General features: G+C 38.4%; 1 protein-coding gene across 1 annotated transcript in view; it reads right to left on the bottom strand.

Annotated features, from left to right (window-relative positions):
* Positions 1–3,475: 3,475 nt before the first annotated feature.
* The window catches only part of HAO1 (hydroxyacid oxidase 1), a 57,485-nt gene continuing 42,217 nt past the window's right edge, over positions 3,476–18,743 (bottom strand). Inside the window, exons 5-8 of the mRNA XM_004061793.5 lie at positions 15,647–15,738; positions 6,192–6,350; positions 6,007–6,076; positions 3,476–4,149 (exon numbers count right to left, since the gene is read on the bottom strand). Coding sequence (XP_004061841.1) covers positions 4,079–4,149; positions 6,007–6,076; positions 6,192–6,350; positions 15,647–15,738 — 392 coding nt within the window. The 3' untranslated portion in view covers positions 3,476–4,078. The remainder of the gene's footprint in view (positions 4,150–6,006; positions 6,077–6,191; positions 6,351–15,646; positions 15,739–18,743) is intronic.

Raw genomic sequence — 18,743 nt, forward strand, 5'->3', positions numbered from 1 at the left:
CTGGAAAACTTTCAATAGAACTTATACTCATTATCTAAGATCAGAAAAATATCAGTGGAAAAGCAAACAGATAACTGGATTTAAAAATAAAAAAGTATCTTTTTATTTCCTCCAACAATGGGCAACTACATTAGGGAGGAAAGAAGACACCTATTGCTCAAGTTTGATTTGGGTAAGAACAGGAAATTGCATCTTTTAGAATAGATGAGATTTCCCATCACATAAACATATAATAATAGCCTCCTATCATTTGAGCTAACATTTACATTACCTAAAATAAACTGTCATCCTGATGTTGTTCTATAATTGGCATGTGACAGAATGCACGCTGAGGCAAATATAAGTTCGGAAAGCATCCTCTGTCTTTATGTTAAAAGAAATCTTCGGACTTTCCTAAACGGACAAACTTTATTTTGTTGCTATGCAACTGACATGGAACATAGTCCATCAGACAGTAAATAAGTTATGAATTTTACAATGAAGAGAAAAGTCTTTTCTCTCTGTTTGAGAACAAGCCACAACTTCCTTTCATGCTTTCCTAATCCACCACAGCCCTCCAAAGCTGTTTCACAAACACCAATGTTTTGGCAAGATAAACAAGCAAATGAATAACACAGCAATGACCCAAATGCAGTCTGCAAACATCACGCTAAGAGGCATCAATACTATTCAATTCATTCCTACAGGCCTGGGAACCTGGGCTCCCCAAGCCTCGTAAAGAGAAGAAGGTTTATTTCACACCCACATTCTTCCAGGTGGCTGAATATAAATAAGCTTAAACAAAGGAGATTCTGGCAATTTCTGTTGGCAGGCACCCATCACTGCTACAGGTCTCAGGCATTATTCTGTGTCAGGGCGTAAGAGTGATTTCAGCCATGAGGAAAACATCTGTGAGGATAGATTCAGATCTATCCTCAGGGTTCAGACTTGTGGCTTGTGGGCCACATCCATGTTTAACATGACCTGCTCAGTGTTCAAAATGTTAAATATCGTCCAATATTTAAAATTTTTTACATAAAAATCTGAATGTCTTGTATTTCTTGAAAAACTATAAAATAACACTGAATTTGCATTTTTGCAAAAATCATTTAGAATCAACTTCCAGCAGAAAACTGGAAAAAAACCCAATAGGATAAGAGATAGATAAATTGTGGTACATTCCTACAATGGATTACTACAGAGCAATAATCAGAACTAACTTCTGATACACTCAAAAACATGAATGGACTTCACATATGTTAAGCAAAAGAAACTAAACACAAAAGTGCACACTGTATGGTTCCACTTATGTGAAGTGTAAGGCCAGTGAAAACCAATCAATGGCAATGGAAATCAGCATAGGTTTATCTCTGGTAGAAGGAGTATGTTTGGAGATGATGGAAATGTTCTGTATTTTTATCTGGGAGGTAGGCATACAGGTGTAAATGTAAAGTGTAGCCACCGATACACTCAGGTTTCAGCACCTTACACACCTCGCTGTATGAATTTCATATGTCAATAAGAAATACAATTCAATGGAAAAGGTATCAATTGGCTAAGGAACAGCTGGCCTTTTAAGGTGAGGCTTGGCCTCTCTGCCTGGAGCCCACACCCAATAGCTGGCTCACATAGATGGCTGCAACAGAATCCATGGTGTGGGGCCCAGCAATCTGTTTCAACGAGCCCTGCCATTGATTCTGATGCACTATCAAAGCTTGAGAAACTGCTCTAGAGCACTATATCCACAAAATAACATACACAAAAGGCAGAGGCGGCCCTAATGAAGCCCTGTTACCCCTCCCGCCAACATATTTCAAGAAACTTAGGAAGAGAGGCGTTTGTTGGCTTCCTCAAAGAAATCTATCTATCAAGCCTAAGTTTCAAAACTCTTGGAAGGGATTGTACAACTAACACACACCATTCCTCTTTTAACCATTACGCACTTTTGATTTCAGTACTGTTACAATTGGGTCCATATCACTCATTAAAAAAAAGTAAAAGCAAACAGCTGTATATCTTTGATTATGAAAAAATTATCAAACAAAAAGCATTCAGATATATTCCAACTCTGAAAAAAAATGAAAATCTACATTCAAGGAGTTATTGTGGCTCAGGGAATCTTAAAAATTATGAGAAACTCACGAATTAAGACCAGTAATCCCCATTCTCACTGTTACTTGCATAAACCTTACATAAAACACCACTTGGAGATCTCTATTTTCTGGGAAGTTATCAACTTTTAAGCAAGCGCCCACACAACCACACACTGTGATGCAGTCAAAATGGAAATTCTGTGCCAACAGAGAAGGCATTTTGAATCTGTTGAGGGAATTAGAGGTGCTTACTATATACTTATTCATTGATTAATATTAATTGGAAAAGCATAAAACAATTACATGATATGATAGAAATATTTACTCTGTGTATTTTGAGAAAAAGTTAAGGGATAACTTTTCTTTTTCATAAAGTTAAGTGATTATTTTTTACCAGACTGGTATATAATTTCAGAAAAAAAGTTTTTTGTGTGTTCATGCTAATATTTAGGAATCTCCTAGCATTTAGAAGGAGAAAGGGAGAGAGAAAGAGTTCTGGGAATAATAAAGCATAATAATAATAAAACATAATATAATAATCATATTTTCAGGTAGTGATTCTCTGAATTGTTTCATTAAGTACCTCACAGTGGTTGAACAACCAGAGAGATGATGAAAAATCAACTTCAAAATTACTTTGGCTACCTAGTTCACCTCCAATTTGTAAAATGCTTGGTTTGGGAATGAATATAAAAGTCACGTGATCAGGGCTTCATGGGCATGCTCCTCATGCAGTGGACAGGGCTCCATGCTCAGAAAGGGGACTTGGGCTTAGGGTTTGATGCTCTGTGGTTATTGGCTTGAAATACTTAATAATGTTATCATTGAATTTGTGTTTTATAAGTGATGCACGATGCAACAATGGAACTTGTGCCAGGGACACTGAGAGCCTAGCATTATACATTGTTCCATCTCCTGCCACCTCCCCATGTCTGCTAAGTGAGTTTTTGGTTGCTGGCTCAGGCATTCTGCTTAGTATTTTTGCCCTGCGCCCCCAGCAGGGTTCTGGGCATGGGCACAGGTAAGATCAAGGCAAGTTGTAAGGCAATACCCCAGGCGCCTGGAAGGCTCTACTCTTGCCATGTGGGTATCCCCATGCCCAAGGAAGCATGACATGAAACAGCAAGTCTCCATGACAGCTTAAGAGAAAAACTGTGGAAGGAAGGAAAAAGGTTTTGTCTTGCTTTTTGAACAAGGGGCCCATATTTTAATTTGGCATAGTCCTCACACATTATGTAGCTACCCTTGCACATGGCTATCAATGGTAAAGAATCAAAAGAGTAAAGAAAGAGAAGTAGGAGGTATAGGATAACCAATAAGGTATGCAGAAAGGAAACGAGGAGATAATTAAGGTTCAGAAAATAAAATTAAAATTTCATATTGTTACAAAAGGACTAGATATATTCTTCCCAAAAATGCTTTATTTCTAAGAAGTAACATACATCCTAAAACATTTGGATATATTCAGACACTAAAGATGTGATTGGAAATCTACATTCAAAGAAGTATCACCAATTACCGCCACCCATTCCAGTTCTCTCCAGTGCTACCTTCTCAAAGTTGTGAATCAGGCATTACCAACACTTTGAACCTGAGCTTACAATTTAAGAACCATTGTTTTAAAGACATGTAAACAGAATACAGGTTAATAAACAATGAGATCATTATCTTTTCACCTCAGTGTTTGCTACCTCCAATTTTACTAAAGGATACAGCACTTTAGCCTGCCAGGGGATGACGTTGTCTAAACACATTTTCAATGTTTTCTTTTTAACAGTTAATATATTTCCAGGATGAAAGTCCATTTCTTTCTAAAAGGTTCCTAGGACACCCATTGAAAAGTCAAAAGCAATGAAATAAAAGGGATTGCTATTTTGTTGGAAAAGAACGACACCCTTTGTATTGAAGTGGGGAATTACAGACTGTGGTCACCCTCTGCACAGTGTCTCTTTGTCAAGTAATACATGCTGAAAAAAAAAATACAGATGGGAAAATATTGTGCACTGTCAGATCTTGGAAACGGCCAAAGGATTTTTCCTCACCAATGTCTTGTCGATGACTTTCACATTCTGGCACCCTGAAAAAATAATGCATACATTTAATATGAACTGAATGCAATAATAATCAGGCAGGTAATCGTTTTCCCAAGGAATGTAAAATTTGACAAATGTAAGGTTTATGATTCAAGGTAGGCTTGCCAAATCTTATGTGGCATGAGACCATTTTTTATTACCTAAACAGTCCTTAACACAAAATGACTGGCACATATTTTTATTAACACAAAGAGTATATTCTTTCTGCCACATTTAATAGAGAGTCAGTGACTGAAAGCTCTCTTTTAGGATATGTCTGTAGCAAATTAAAATGCATAGTGAGGATTCACAGAATGGCATTCTTCTTGTTGAGGCTCTGTCTGCAGACTGAGTACAGTAGTGAGTAGACCATTTATCTGGGGAGTTTTATCTATGGGAACAATCCAGATCATATGGATTACAGAAAAGGAAACCCTCTTTACCTTCAAAAATGCGGTAGCTGATAATCAACTCACAGCCATTCTTTCTAGCTACAGGTTCTTTCTGAGTCAAATTACAAATAGTCACTAGTAATATTTTAATGTGTATTTATTTATTCTTTCAGCAAATATGTATTGTTTGTGTGCCAGGCACTGCTCTAGACACTGAAAATACTGCAATCAAGACAACAAAGCCCCCTGCCTCATTTATCTTATGTTCTAAAGGGGAAACAGACAATATATAATGCATATAATTTTAAAAGGAAATTCTATGATAGATGATATATAGGAGACAATAGGTGCTATGGAAAAAGGATGAAAGAAAACTGGAAAAGAAAACTGGAGTCGAATAGATGGGTGGAGGATAAACTGCTATTTTAAACACAGTAATCAGGATAGGCACCTTTAAGAAAGTACAATTTATGTGAACACATGAAAGATGAGAAGTTTTTCATGTAGCTGTCTGGAGGAAGAGCATCCAGGCAGAGCGAACAACCATTGCAAATACCCCAAGGCTGAAACATATCTCACATAGTCAAGGGACATCATGGAGGCAAAATGTCACATGGGTAGAATAAGTAAGGGTGACATTAGTAGAAGTTGGGATCAGAAAGATGATGGGAGTCAAACCATATGAGGCCTTGTAAACCACTGTAAAGACTTTGGCATTTACTCTGAGTAAACCAAGAGCCACTGGGGGTTTTCTGATCAGAAAAGTAACATGATCTCAATGAATGTTTAAAAGAACCGTTCTGGCCGCCATGATCAGAACAGACTGGGAGAGGGGAGAGATAGGTGAGAACAGACGTGCCCACCCACAATGTCCATGGGATGAGAGACAATGATGGCTCCAGCCAGGGCGGTGGCAGTGGAGATGACAGGGAGGTCAGATTCTGATTATATTTTGAAGATCGAGCCCCTATGAGTAAGAAGGTGTGAGAGAAAAGAAGAGTCAAGAATGACTGAAGATTTTTGTACTGAGCAACTGAAACTATGGGATTAACATGAACTGATGGAGAAACTGCAGGTGGAGCAGGTTTAACGTGGAAAGTTAGCAGCTTAGTTTTGGACAGGTAAGAGTTTGGGATGCCACTTAGATGTCCAAAGGGAGCTGTTGACTATCCAGGTAGATGTATGTGTTCATGTGTTATGAGATGAGGAAGAATATGATGTTACAACCACCTCCAAGTACTCGTACTCACCAAAATATTCCTAATAAAGCTGTGAAAAACAGAGGTTAAGTAATTACTAGGGACTATGCACATGCAGGGTTCCTCAAAGCTGTAAATATGGAGTCAACGTCAAATTTAATATACTCAAATGATCCCACACTCTTCCCTTTCAAATTCACTTCTCTCCACCAAGGACCTTGACTTAAAGATCATAAAAGAAAAGAAAGTTGTAAACAAGAATGAGTCTTACCACTCAGAGCCATGGCCAACCGGAATTCTTCCTTTAGTATCTCGAGGACATCTTGAACACCTTTCTCCCCCTAACCAAGTGAAAAGATACAGACTGATTCAGAACTAAGTCAGTCTGACTTGTTTTATTCATTTCTTTTACTGTCAAGTTGTCTATTTTATATATTCATTTCTTTGTCCAGTTACCTGGAAAGCTAAGCCCCAAACGATTGGTCTCCCCACAAACACAGCCTTGGCGCCAAGAGCCAGAGCTTTCAGAACATCAGTGCCTTTCCGCACACCCCCGTCCAGGAAGACTTCCACCTTCCCTTCCACAGCCTCCACAATTTCTGGCAGAACATCAATCTGGGGAAAGAAAAGTTCAATAATGTGACTCTATTAACACTGAATTGTTATTCAACTCCACCTCCAAAAACCACTGACACATCCAGCTAGGGCTTAGAGTGAAAGAAGCCAAGTAGGTTTGGGGTAAATGGTAAAATTATTTCCTTCTCAAAGAAGAGAGGTACAAATGCTAGTAACTAAAACACCAACTAAATTTGGAAATGAGTAGCTTATTTTTCTTTTAAAGTGCAAGGTTGTCTTTTCTTCTGTTTCTTGTATTCAAAGATTGTCATCAAAAAATTATAAACATAAAACACTTGATCTTTCATAACTTTTTTGTTTTTTTTTGAGAGAGGGTCTTGCTCTGTCCCCCAGGCTGGAGTGCAGTTTTGTGATCTCGGCTCACTGCAACCTCCATCTCCAGAGTTCAAGTGATTCTCCTGCCTCAGTCTCCCAAGTAGCTAGGATTACAGGTGCCCACCACCATGCCTAGCTAATTTTTGTATTTTTAGTAGAGACGGGGTTTCATCATGTTGGCCAGACTGGTCTCGAACTCCTGACCTCAAGTGATCTGCCTGCCTCAGCCTCCCAAAGTGCTGAGATTATAAAATGTATAAAAGTAAATGAAGTATTTTATTGACATAAATTATTCTGAACATTACTCATTGCAAGTCAATTGTTAAAATTCATACTCAGATAATAGTGCAAGCAGTGTGTAAAATGCAAACACAACTAATAATAAAACAACTTAGTCTCTTATTTTCTCATCCAAAATATTTTGCATCCAACCATATATTAAAGAACACTCTGTGAAAACATTTTTCTTGTTTTTAAGGAATATGACCACTTACACCATAAAGATCTTGGTCTTGATTAGCAGTTGGTGATGATGGACATAGGTTGGCATCAAAGTGCACTTGCCTGCACCTTAGCCTTGGCCACTTTGGCTGATAACATGTGAGCAGAGCTGGTAGAATGCCATTTCTGAGCATAGGCCTTAAGCAACCTCATGTATTCCCACTTACTTTTTTGCACCTTGTCATTTGCCATGAGAAGACCATCCACCAGGTATTGTTTCCCCCTCATCTTTGGCCCCAGGATAAATATTCAGGAAGCAGAGCTAGCACAACCAAGCCCAGCTGGAGCTGACAGTTGGATACCAGCCACCTAGCTAGTACCAAGCCTAGATCAGTAGACACTGGTCAATACAAACTTTCATGGAAATCATTTATTTCAATGATTTAAATCACTGAGTTTGGGATTGTTCATTTTATAATGTCATATGGCAGTAACTAACTAATACAATTGGCTACTTTGATGTGAATCTGCATTTGAGAATTAAAACAATTTACAAGGTGAGCTAGAGGTCGAAATCTGTAGAAATCACCCACATTCATCCCAAAATGTAAAAATCTAAATTAAGTACAATTCCTATTTAAAATGTATGCTGAGGAAGCTGCCATACACTCAAGTCCACCTTTTCCAGAAATAATTGTGCTGAAATCACTCAGAGGTTATCCCACTTCTAACCTAAAATTTTAGAGGGTTTTATGTATGAGGCTGAAGACCAAACAGGGCTACAGATTGGAAGGAAGTGAAGGTAACACTTGGCATGTGGCCCCTAAATGTTTGGCAGGTAAGGCGATTTTCCTCTTTCCCTTTTAGCTTTTCTGCCTTGCCAAACATGCTTTGGATCTATTTACATATGTCCCTTTTCCTATACATAGTCCTCTTTTTGCATTCAGGCAAGTTACGTCAACATATAAATGCTACAATTTCCAAGCCATGATGCAAGCTATAATTAAGCATATTTCCCCATTTGAAACCAGAACCAAAAAAAAATACTATCTAGCTTGGGTTCAGTACACATTTTCAAAGTCAGTCAAATCAAGTGTGTTTAGGTAATTTCCAATGCCAACCCCGGCCTAAAAGTAAACTAATAAAGGTACTTAAAAATGTGAATCCTGAGTTAAAAAACAGAGCCCAGATTTGTGTTTCGTGTGTCTGTGAACAACAATGTTCCATCTATTGCTAGGTGTTTCAATCCTCCCTTTTTTCTTTCAATAGCTGCAGTTTTACTAGGTGTATATTACACAAAATGATTCTGATCAAACAGATTAGATAAATAAATACAGTAGACAGACTTACTATGTTATGTCCCTGTTTATGTTTCCCTCTTTTCAGCTTTCTATACATCTGTGAGACCATTCATTTTAGCTATTTCCTTAGTGCTTCTTCGGGCAAGTAATTGTGGGTTTAACTCCACTGGAGTTAATCTCCAGGAAAATATGGTAAGATCCCTGTATACTGTTGCTCATTCATCCCTCTATTCACTGTTTTATCAAACACTTTATAAAGGACCTGGTATATTTAAGGCACTAATGTCAGGCAGAGTAAGGGATGTAGAAAGAAACCCACAGGGATCTGACTCGCAAAGAGAATCCTCTTTCTCATTTGTGTTCAAGTCACACTCTTCCAGAATGCTCCCTGCACAACTTGCTCCCCCAACCCTTCCCCCAAACACAACTTCTGCTGGCAAGGAGCTCTCACCTTTCCATCTTCCTATTGCATCGATTGTTATACTCTTGATTTCTGACATTTTAGGTATGGAAACCTTTGTTCAAATCAAAATAGTTTAAAATAAACAAAAGTAGATGGAACCAGAGGTGCTTAGTTAAACGCAAAAGAGACAGAGTTCAAGTCACTGCCCATAAATCCTCCCTTGACTGTCTACCCACCCCACCCATCACACTTCACCACGCAGCCCTAAGGGGCTTTTCTTAAGCACACTTAGAAAATCACTGGTTCATATACATTTTGCTGATTGTTTGCAACTGCAAAAATGGCTGCAATGATCTCCTCTTTATCTTCATTTCCTTGCAACATTATGGGATAAAGGGAAAGGAAGGAGGGTTCTGTTCTGCCACCTTAGATATGAATTGAACTTGTGATTTGCTTTCATCAGTGGAATTGAGAGAAGTGACAGGATGCCCATTCTAAGCCTAGATCTCAGGAGGCCTTGCATGCTTCCACTCACTCTCTAGGAGACCTGCCACTTCATGAGAATGCTGGAAGATGTGAGACAATGCAGAGCCATCCCTGCTGAGCTCATCCTATGACAGCCTCCTAGTAGGCCTAGTAGCTGGCCACAGACACATGTGAATGAGTCCAGCCAAGACCAGAGAAACACTGAGCAGATCTCAGCCCAAATTGCCAACCCACAAAATTGTAAAATGTAATAATGACGATTGTGGTTTAGCCAGTAAGTTTCAGAGTGGTTTGTTACACAGCAAAAGCCATCTGATACATTAAATGTTTCTCAAAGATGGAATTGCATGGACTCTTTTTATAGAAGAAAATTTAAATCCCTTTAGCACTTCACAGGACATCCCCAAGAACTTAACAACCCAAATGCTTATTCTATAAAAATATTTTGCCATTGATAATTTTCACTGTGAAAGAAAGTCATTATTTCTAAGCTTGAGGTAGTTTGTGTCCAGATAGCATCAAAATGAAAATGCAAAATTGAAAAAAAAATGCTCATAGGATTCAAATACCCCAGAGAATCTTAATTTGAGAAGATCTAGTGCTATGTATTTTAGAAACCAATTTGATTCCATCCTATTATTCTCTAATTACTTCAAATCCAATCTGGTTCACATTATAACCATGAGGTGATAAGCGTATTTTTAACACAATCTTATTTTTTAGTTTTTCTGGGGTGTAGCAGAGGCTGGCAACTCTTCTCAGAAGCAACATATTAAGATGAACTGAAGTTAAATTACTGTTCTAGGACTCCTAGTGACAGTAAGTATTTCTCCATATAAGCAAACTCTGTGATTTATATTAGCCTGGTGCAAAAGTAATTGCAGTTTTTGCCATTAAAAGTAATGGTGAAATTACTTTTGCACCAACCGAATAGAAGTGCATAATTCATATTGTTGTCCACTTTCTTTTTGTAAGCAACACAATACTGTGAAGATGTTTGGGCTTAAAAGTCTCATTGACTTATTCGCCTAGCCTTTATCCCCTAAGAAAGGTGAGACAAGACTCCCATTTCAGTGCTCTTCCCATGACATCATGCTGCCTCCATGGCTCTGACTTATGACATAACAAAATCTGCAGTATAGCAAGTTCTTCTGTGCAAGTACTGAGACCTGGACACCACAGCCTCCGCCAAGACCTTTACCGCTCACAGAAAAACCCACACACTGAGGGAACTTTGTACTTTGCGGTACACCAAATCCTTTCTCACATTTCTCTCATCATCATGAGCCTTAAATTTGCTCTAAAGTGTGAGGCAAAACTCAAGCAAGTATCTCCCCTCATGTATACGACATGCAAAGAGGAGGGTTATGGTTTGTTTTTGTTTTGTTTTGTTTTGTTTTTGAGACAGAGTCTTGCTCTTGTTGCCCAGGCTGGAGTACAATGGCACAATCTTGGCTCACTGCAACCTCCATCTCCCGGGTTCAAGTGATTCTCCTGCCTCAGCCTCCCAAGTACCTAGGATTACAGATGCCAACCACCATGCCCGGCTAATTTTTGTATATTTAGTAGAAGCAGTGTTTCACCATGTTGACCAGACTGGTCTCGAACTCCTGACCTCAGGTGATCTGCCCGTCTTGGCCTCCCAAAGTGCTGGGATTATAGGCATGAGCCCCCGTACCCAGCTGGTTATTGTCTTTTGTTTGTTTTTTAATTTAAAATTTTTATTTTATTTTCCATAAGTTACTGGGGTACAGGTGGTATTTGGTTACATGAGTAAGTTCTTAAGTAGTAATTTTTGAGATTTTGGTGCACCCATCACCTAAGCAGTATACACTGCACCATATTTGTTGTCTTTTATCCCTTGCCACCCCCTATTCTTTCCCCCAAGTCCCCAATGTCCATTGTATCATTCTTATGCCTTTGCAACCTCATAGCTTAGCTCCCACATATCAGTGAGAACATACGATGTTTGGTTTTCCATTCCTGAGTTACTTCACTTAGAATAATAGTGTTCAATCTCATCCAGGTCATTGCAAATGCTGTTAATTCATTCCTTTTTATGGCTGAGTAATATTCCATCATATATATGTACCATGGTTTCTTTATCCACTCATTGATCGATGGGCTTTTGGGTTGGTTCCACGACTTTGTAATCGTGAATTGTGCTTCTATAAATATGTGTGTGCAAGTATCTTTTTCGAATAATGACTTATTTTCCTCTGGGTAGATAGCCAGTAGTGGGACTGCTGGATCAAATGGTAGTTCTACTTTCAGTTCTTTAAGGAATCTCCACACTGTTTTCCATAATGGCTGTACTAGTTTACATTCCTACCTGCAGTGTAGAAATGTTCCCTGATCGCTGCATCCACACCATCTACTGTTTTTTGATTCTTGGATTATGGCCATTCTTGCAGGAGTAAGGTGGTATCGCATTGTGGTTTTGATTTGCATTTCCCTGATCATTAGTGATGTTGAGCATTTTTTCATATGTTTGTTGGCCATTTATGTATCTTCTTTTGAGAATTGTTTAATCATGTCTTTAGTACACTTTTTGATCAGATTGTTTGTTTTTTTCTTATTTGTATGAGTTCGTTGTAGATTCTGGATATTTGTTTTTCATGAGATGTATAGATTGTGAAGATTTTCTCCCATTCCATGGATTGTCTATTTACTCTGCTGACTGTTCATTTTGCTGTGCAAAAAGCTCTTTAGTTTAATTAACTCCCAGCTATTTCTCTTTGTTTTTATTGCATTTGCTTTTGGGTTCTTGGTCATGAAATCATTCCCTAAACCAATGTCTAAAAGGGTTTTTCCAATGTTATCTTACAGAATTTTTATAGTTTCAAGTCTTAGGTTCGGTTATTGTTTTTTAAAAAACAGTCTCAGGGAACAAACTCAAAAGCCCTTCTAGACGTGTCCATATTCTCTCAGCGAGAGGGAAATAAGCAACACCATTTGGCTATTTTTCCCTTAAAATCTAGTTAGATTTGATTTCAGTAGATTTATATTTAATTTTTAGAAAACAATTTGGCCCGCCCACTAAGTCTACATCTCCATACACAAGTGAGTCATGAATCTGAGAAAAAGCTTTGTGCTGTGACCAGCCTCTCCACCCTACTCAGAGGAGGTCTTCACTTTCCACCTCTGTTTACCTGCAACCAACATTTAATATCACCTAGAACAGTGTGTCTCTGGGAGTAAAACTGAGTTGCAAAGAGCTGACAACTTCCAGTTTTCATTACTTTTCATCTTTTGTTTGTTTGTTTTGTTTTTTGAGACAGAGTCTCACTCTGTCGCCCAGACTTGAGTGCAGGGGCATGGATCTCGGCTCACTGCAACCTCCACCTCCCTGGTTCAAGCAATTCTCCTGCCTCAGCCTCCCAAGTAGCTGGGATTACAGGAGTGCACCACCATGCCCAGCTAATTTTTGCATTTTTAGTAGAGACGGGGTTTCACACATGGGCCAGGCTGCTCTCGAAATCCTGGCCTCAAGTGATCCACTTGCCTTGGCCTCTGAAAGTGCTGGGATTACAGGCGTGAGCCACCACTTGACTGTATAATCCTACAATATACAAAGACTTACTTGGTTCCTACCATTAGTGCTTTAGGAAAAACTCAACGCAATATGCACACCCAATATTCCCTGCCATCGTTTACTCCGCCATCACAGCCACACAATTGGTCTATGAATGTCACTAAATCAACCTGCTAGTTCAGTGAAACAACAGACCACTACTAGCTGGCTAAAGTATTTGTTCTACTCTTTTTCCAGTTGTGTGGATAAATTCAAATGGTCATCCCAATTCCAACCATCTATATAATAACTACCACTGAGGGGTTCCGATAAAAGGGAAAATATTTATATAAGAATCCAGTTCTGAGAGAGGTGGTGGTCTGGAAAGTTCACCCACATTACTTAGTAGATAGATAGATAGGTAGATAGATAGTAAACATATATATATATATATATGTATATATATATATTTAACAAATATATATATTACTTAGTAAATATTCATAGATATATAAAGTTTTGTTATATGATGCTAGTTACTTTGCCTGTGTAAATCCCATTATGAGACATTACAGTTGAAAGGTTTAAATTTTAAAAGATGAAGAAACCAAGATAGGGAGCAGAAAGCAATTCCCTCTGTCCTTCTGCAGTTCAGGCCCTCCTTCTCTCTTTTCTTGGCTGTGGTAATTTTAAAGACTACCTCATTGGCCTTTCTGCCTCTTGTCATGACAAAATCCACTTTATGAGACTCATTGCTGCTAAGCCAAGGCCCTTCTATTGCACACCCAATGACTCATAATAGTCAAGGATCTCCTTCCTTATCTATCCAGGCAGATGCATTTCCCAAAACTCTCCCACTCCCACTGAAACCGCCTTTGCAAAAATTATAACTGAGAAAAATATGTCAGTGAAAGAGATCTCACCTAACTGACTCCATCTTGATTCTAACTGCCAAGCTTTCCTTGTTCATTGCTGAGTGTAGGCCAAACTAACTTTGGGAGAAACTTAGTTCATACTTCAATTTTGAAACAAAGATGATAACAGCCCTTTACCAAAGCAAAACCCCATTCCTGCCTGGGGACTAGGCTGCCTTTGCAGGACTAACAAATTAGTCACAAGATTAGAAATTATGGTTTAGGAGTCATGCAGCTGTAGGCTACAAGATTCTGAACCTCCCCAAATTGCTCCTGGGGATAACATCACCATTGTAAAACTGAAAAGCAATGCTTGAGATATTTTGCAGACCCTGTACCTGGATCAGTTGGCACCACTGTCTGATAAACTGGTTCATCTGGTCTTGTGGCCTTCAACCAGGAACTGACTCAGAGCAAGAGGACAATTTGACTCTCTATGATTTTTATCTCCCACCTGACCAATCAGCAGTCACCACTTTCCAACCCCTTCCCCACCAAATTATCCTTAAAAACCCTAAAACCCAGTTTTTCAGAGAGACTGATTTGAGTAATAATAAAACTCCAATCTCCCAGTACAGCTGGCTCTGCGTGAATTAAACTCTTCCTCTATTGCAATTCCCCTGTCTTGATAAATTGGCTCTGTCTATACAGTGGACAAGGAGAAACGGTTGGGCAGTTACAGCATCAGACACTGCAAACAAGATGGATTATTTAGTATTCCCTGAGCACATCTCACTCTTTCCCATTTTACACTTAGGCTTATCATACTGCAAAGAGGGTCCACATGGGGCCAGAGCAGAAGCAAAAAATATCTGCAACATCATTGCTCCATCTACAAGAGGCTTGGCCAAATCCCCGCAAGTGGACAGCACATAAGGGAACCACTTGATAGCACCCCACCAATGGCCCCCGGCCCCCATTCTGGATCATGGATCCATAAAATCCACCCCAGGAAATGTGTCCATCTCCATGGCTTCGGATCCATTTCTGGACCCCCAGTCTCTGATCTTAAAATCTGCCCTAAGTGCCTCTGTCAGTTTTCTTGGCTTTAGGATCTTCAGGGTCTAACTGCTCTTCGATACAGTTCTATTCAGTCCCACACCTTTCAGGACAGTTTAGTTCACTTTTGCACGTAGATTTTGGACTCTGATTTGCCTACTCCAGTGCATAAAAACCAAAGATGCACATTGGAATCTCCTGATAGCTTTAAAAAAATACTAGTGCCTATACACCCCTAAGCCCCAACCAGAGATTCTGATAAATAGACCTGGGGAGCAGATCAGGATTCTTTAAAGTTCCCCAGATGATTCCAATGTGCAGCCAAGGTGGTTCACAACTCAGCCAGAGTAGCCTATTTGCAGCTCACTTCCCATTGCCCGGACCTAAGCCTTTTTTCTCCTTTTCCCAGCTCTCCACCCTTTCTCTGCAGCTTTTCAACCGCCACCCCACAGGAAATTCCGATATGTCCCTCCTCCTGATTTCTTGTCTCAATTGTACTGATGATCTCAGATTCTACCACAGCCTTTGAAATCCCACAATTCTCTGTTAGCTCATGTCCTTGGACATTCATGGCATAATCCTTTCTTTCATACTCCAGTTTACATACCTATTGGTGTATCTATGAATGCCAGAATAATCCTTGCCCACAAATGACTTATTATTTAACAGAGACTTTCATAGCTTACAAATAAATGCACTGGGCTAATTAAACATAAATATATTTGTTAACTTGGGTAGTTATGTGCCACTAAACTTAAAATCCAAGATCTCACATATTTGCACGTATTTCACCTTGAGTGATTACACAAAGTACACACAGAGAGGAGGCAGACATAGAGATAGTAACACAGTGATGGAAATGGGAACTCCAAAAGGAAATCTTAGCGTTTGCCAAAACTCACAGTGGCTGGCACCCCATCGAGTTGTCGAGCCCCATGATTCGACACCAAGATCCCATTCAAGCCATGTTTAACAGCCTCCCTGGCATCATCACCTGGAGAGAGTAAAACAAGCACCTTAGGGAAACTGTAACTTAACAGGCAGCTTGGGTTTAGAGGCCTCCACATTCCAGTCAAATGGAGGCTGACTCCCATCTGCATACCTGGGTCAATAATCTTAGCATAAAGGTATACCCTAGGGTTGGCGCTAGAATATTAGTGGTAGTTTTCTTGGCCAAAAACAACAAAAAAAGTTACCACTTACGGCAATTTAATTGTAAAATATACAAAAGTATCAATAGATAATACATTGACATAAAGCGTGTTTATCTTTATAAGGGTATACTCTTGCTAAATATTTTCAATTAATAAGATTATACCATTTTATCATTTAGCAAAATTATTCCTCAACAATTTGGATAGCAAAAAAAAAAAAACATAAAAATGTCAACCACTGTAAATGTAACAGGCAGTGGACAAACCTATTTCAAAAAACAATCTTTAATAACAAGTTGTAATAGCTTTAGTAACTATTTTAAGTAATATTGTTCTATAATTAAATATATGTTTGCTCATTGAAATGTATAAAAAATTGGCCAGGTGCAGTGGCTCATGCCTGTAATCACAGCACTTTGGGAGGCCGAGGCGGGCAGATCACGAGGTCAGGAGTTCAAGACTAGCCTGACCAACATGGTGAAACCCCATCTCTACTAAAAATACAAAAAAACAAAAACAAAAACAAAATTAACCAGGCCTGTTGGCGGGTGCCTGTAGTCCCAGCTACTCAGGAGGCTGAGGCAGGAGAATCGTTTGAACCTGGGAGGCAGAAGTTGCAGTGAGCCAAGATTGCACCACTGCACTCCAGCCTGGGTGACAGAGTGAAACTCCGTCTCAAAAAAAAAAAAGAAATTAAAATTCTATGCTACATCTCTAATCATGTTTTAAAATATTTTAATTTCTGAAAGTTCAGTTTAAAAATAGATTACTGTATTCTTAAATCTACTTGCAACATTTAAAAACATATTTTATATTCTAAACTATTATTTTTAGCATGTCCTAGTAACAAACCATTTGCTAAAAGAATCATGAAAACAACACTGGTTCTCAGGTTTAACATTCAAAATGCAATACTAAGCAAAACCAACTGGTTCAAGAGCGTAGCAAAAATCAGGCCTTGGAAATTTAAGCAAATGGGTATAGGTCATTGGTAATCTGTAAAATTAAGCAATGGAGAAAATGGGCAGACTTGACTAAGAATAATTTTAAAAGATAATTATTTTATAAATTATGTGCTATCATTTTCCAAACTTTGTTTTATACAAGGCTATTTTTCAACTATTCTTATTTTTTTCAAATGATGATAGTGATATTTTTCTCCTAAAATTTTAGGTATAGGAAACTGTTAAACTTATATGCTATAGACTAAATATTTATATCCTCTCAAAATGTATATGTTGAAGCCCTGATCCCCAATGTGATGGCATTTGGAGATGGGGTCTTTGGGAGATGATTAGGATTAGATTAGATTTCTAACTGCCTTTCTTTTCTTTTCTTTTTTCCATTTACTGTGAAACTTCAGAATATTATCAAGTTCTTCAAACTTTTCAATTATTTGATCTAACCTATTAGGTCACCTTATTTCCCACCTGGAGATAACGCCTGGAACCCTCTGCCTTCCTGTTCCGTTCTGTTGTGGCTACTCACAAGACATAATGTCTGCCTTCAGCTTTGAGTTTGCTCTTCTTCTGTCTGAGTTGAATATCTTGTAGTCTGAGTATGCCCTCATTTGGTTTATATTCTCATTTGTTTGTAGTAGATTCCTTTGTTACTTTCTTAGAAAGGATCCAAGGGAGGTAAACTTACAGACCACCTAAATAGCTTCTCTTGTGTGTGAATGACAATTGGATTGGGTATAATAATCTAAGTGGAAAACCCATTTTCCTCAGAACCTTAAAGACATCAGTCCATTGTCTTCTAGTACCCATTGCTGATGCAAGGACTGACACCAGTTTGATTTGAATTATTTTATAAGTAAACAGTTTTATGTTTGTTTTATCTCTTTATACACATTACTTTTCTGAAATTTCATAAGGAACGTGATAAGTTGTGATTTGTTTTCTCACTCTAATGACTTACATTATCAGCATTCGGAAATTGTTGGTCTTTAATAATTTCCTCTAGGCCTCTTTCTTTTACTTTTCTACCTGAAACTCCTATCAGTTGGATATTGGACATTTTAAAGTTGTCTTCATGTACATTCATGTAATACTTTTTTCTTTCTATTTATCTTATTGTTCTCATTGTTGTTTTACCCTTTGGGAAATGTTATTGACTTTACTGCTCAGCCATTCAGTCATTTCAGCAATCATGTTTTTAATCTTTGAGAGCTCTTTTTTATATTCGACTTCTCCTTTTTAAAAAAATCAGAAGTCATTTTTCTAATCATTGGGAACTCTTCTTTATGCTCTAATTTTCTTTTCATGGCAGACTCTTCCTATTTATATACATATTTTCAACTTTTTTGAGTATCATTTGGATTTTTTAAAATTCTTTTTCTTGTTTTATCTCTTTTTCCTGGGATAAGCTTTTCTATAGATTCATCTTGATTTTTTATGTTTTGGTGTTTCTGATATGCCTAGTGATGCTAAATTTTCCATTTATATTTAAGGAAGAAAGATTGAGGAACTGCCCTGTTTTGTAAATTAGTTTCATTCTTGCCAAGTCCTTGTCTGGAGTGGAAATTCTTTCTTGGAACTCCATGTAAGAAAATGCAGGAAATGTCAACTAAGAGGCAATTAGACTATGAGCTCCTCAAGTGTCAGAATCAGGACAGCATCATGTCATATTGGAAATGCCACCCACCCATATTTCATCCCAGCCATTCATTAATTTCTTTAGAAAGGATCAGCTACTTTCTTATTGAGAAGTCAGTGCCAAGTGTCCATTGTTGCACAAGAAGTAGGGTGGGAGCAGGATTGCTGGCAGGCATAACAGCTTCCTATATTGATCTTCAGTCAGTCCCCTTGCGTTTCGTCTTCACTACCCTCTCTGCCATCCTTGC

The sequence above is a fragment of the Gorilla gorilla genome, chromosome 21 (assembly GCF_029281585.2).
Source record: "Gorilla gorilla gorilla isolate KB3781 chromosome 21, NHGRI_mGorGor1-v2.1_pri, whole genome shotgun sequence".
NCBI classification, from domain to species: Eukaryota; Metazoa; Chordata; class Mammalia; order Primates; family Hominidae; genus Gorilla; species Gorilla gorilla.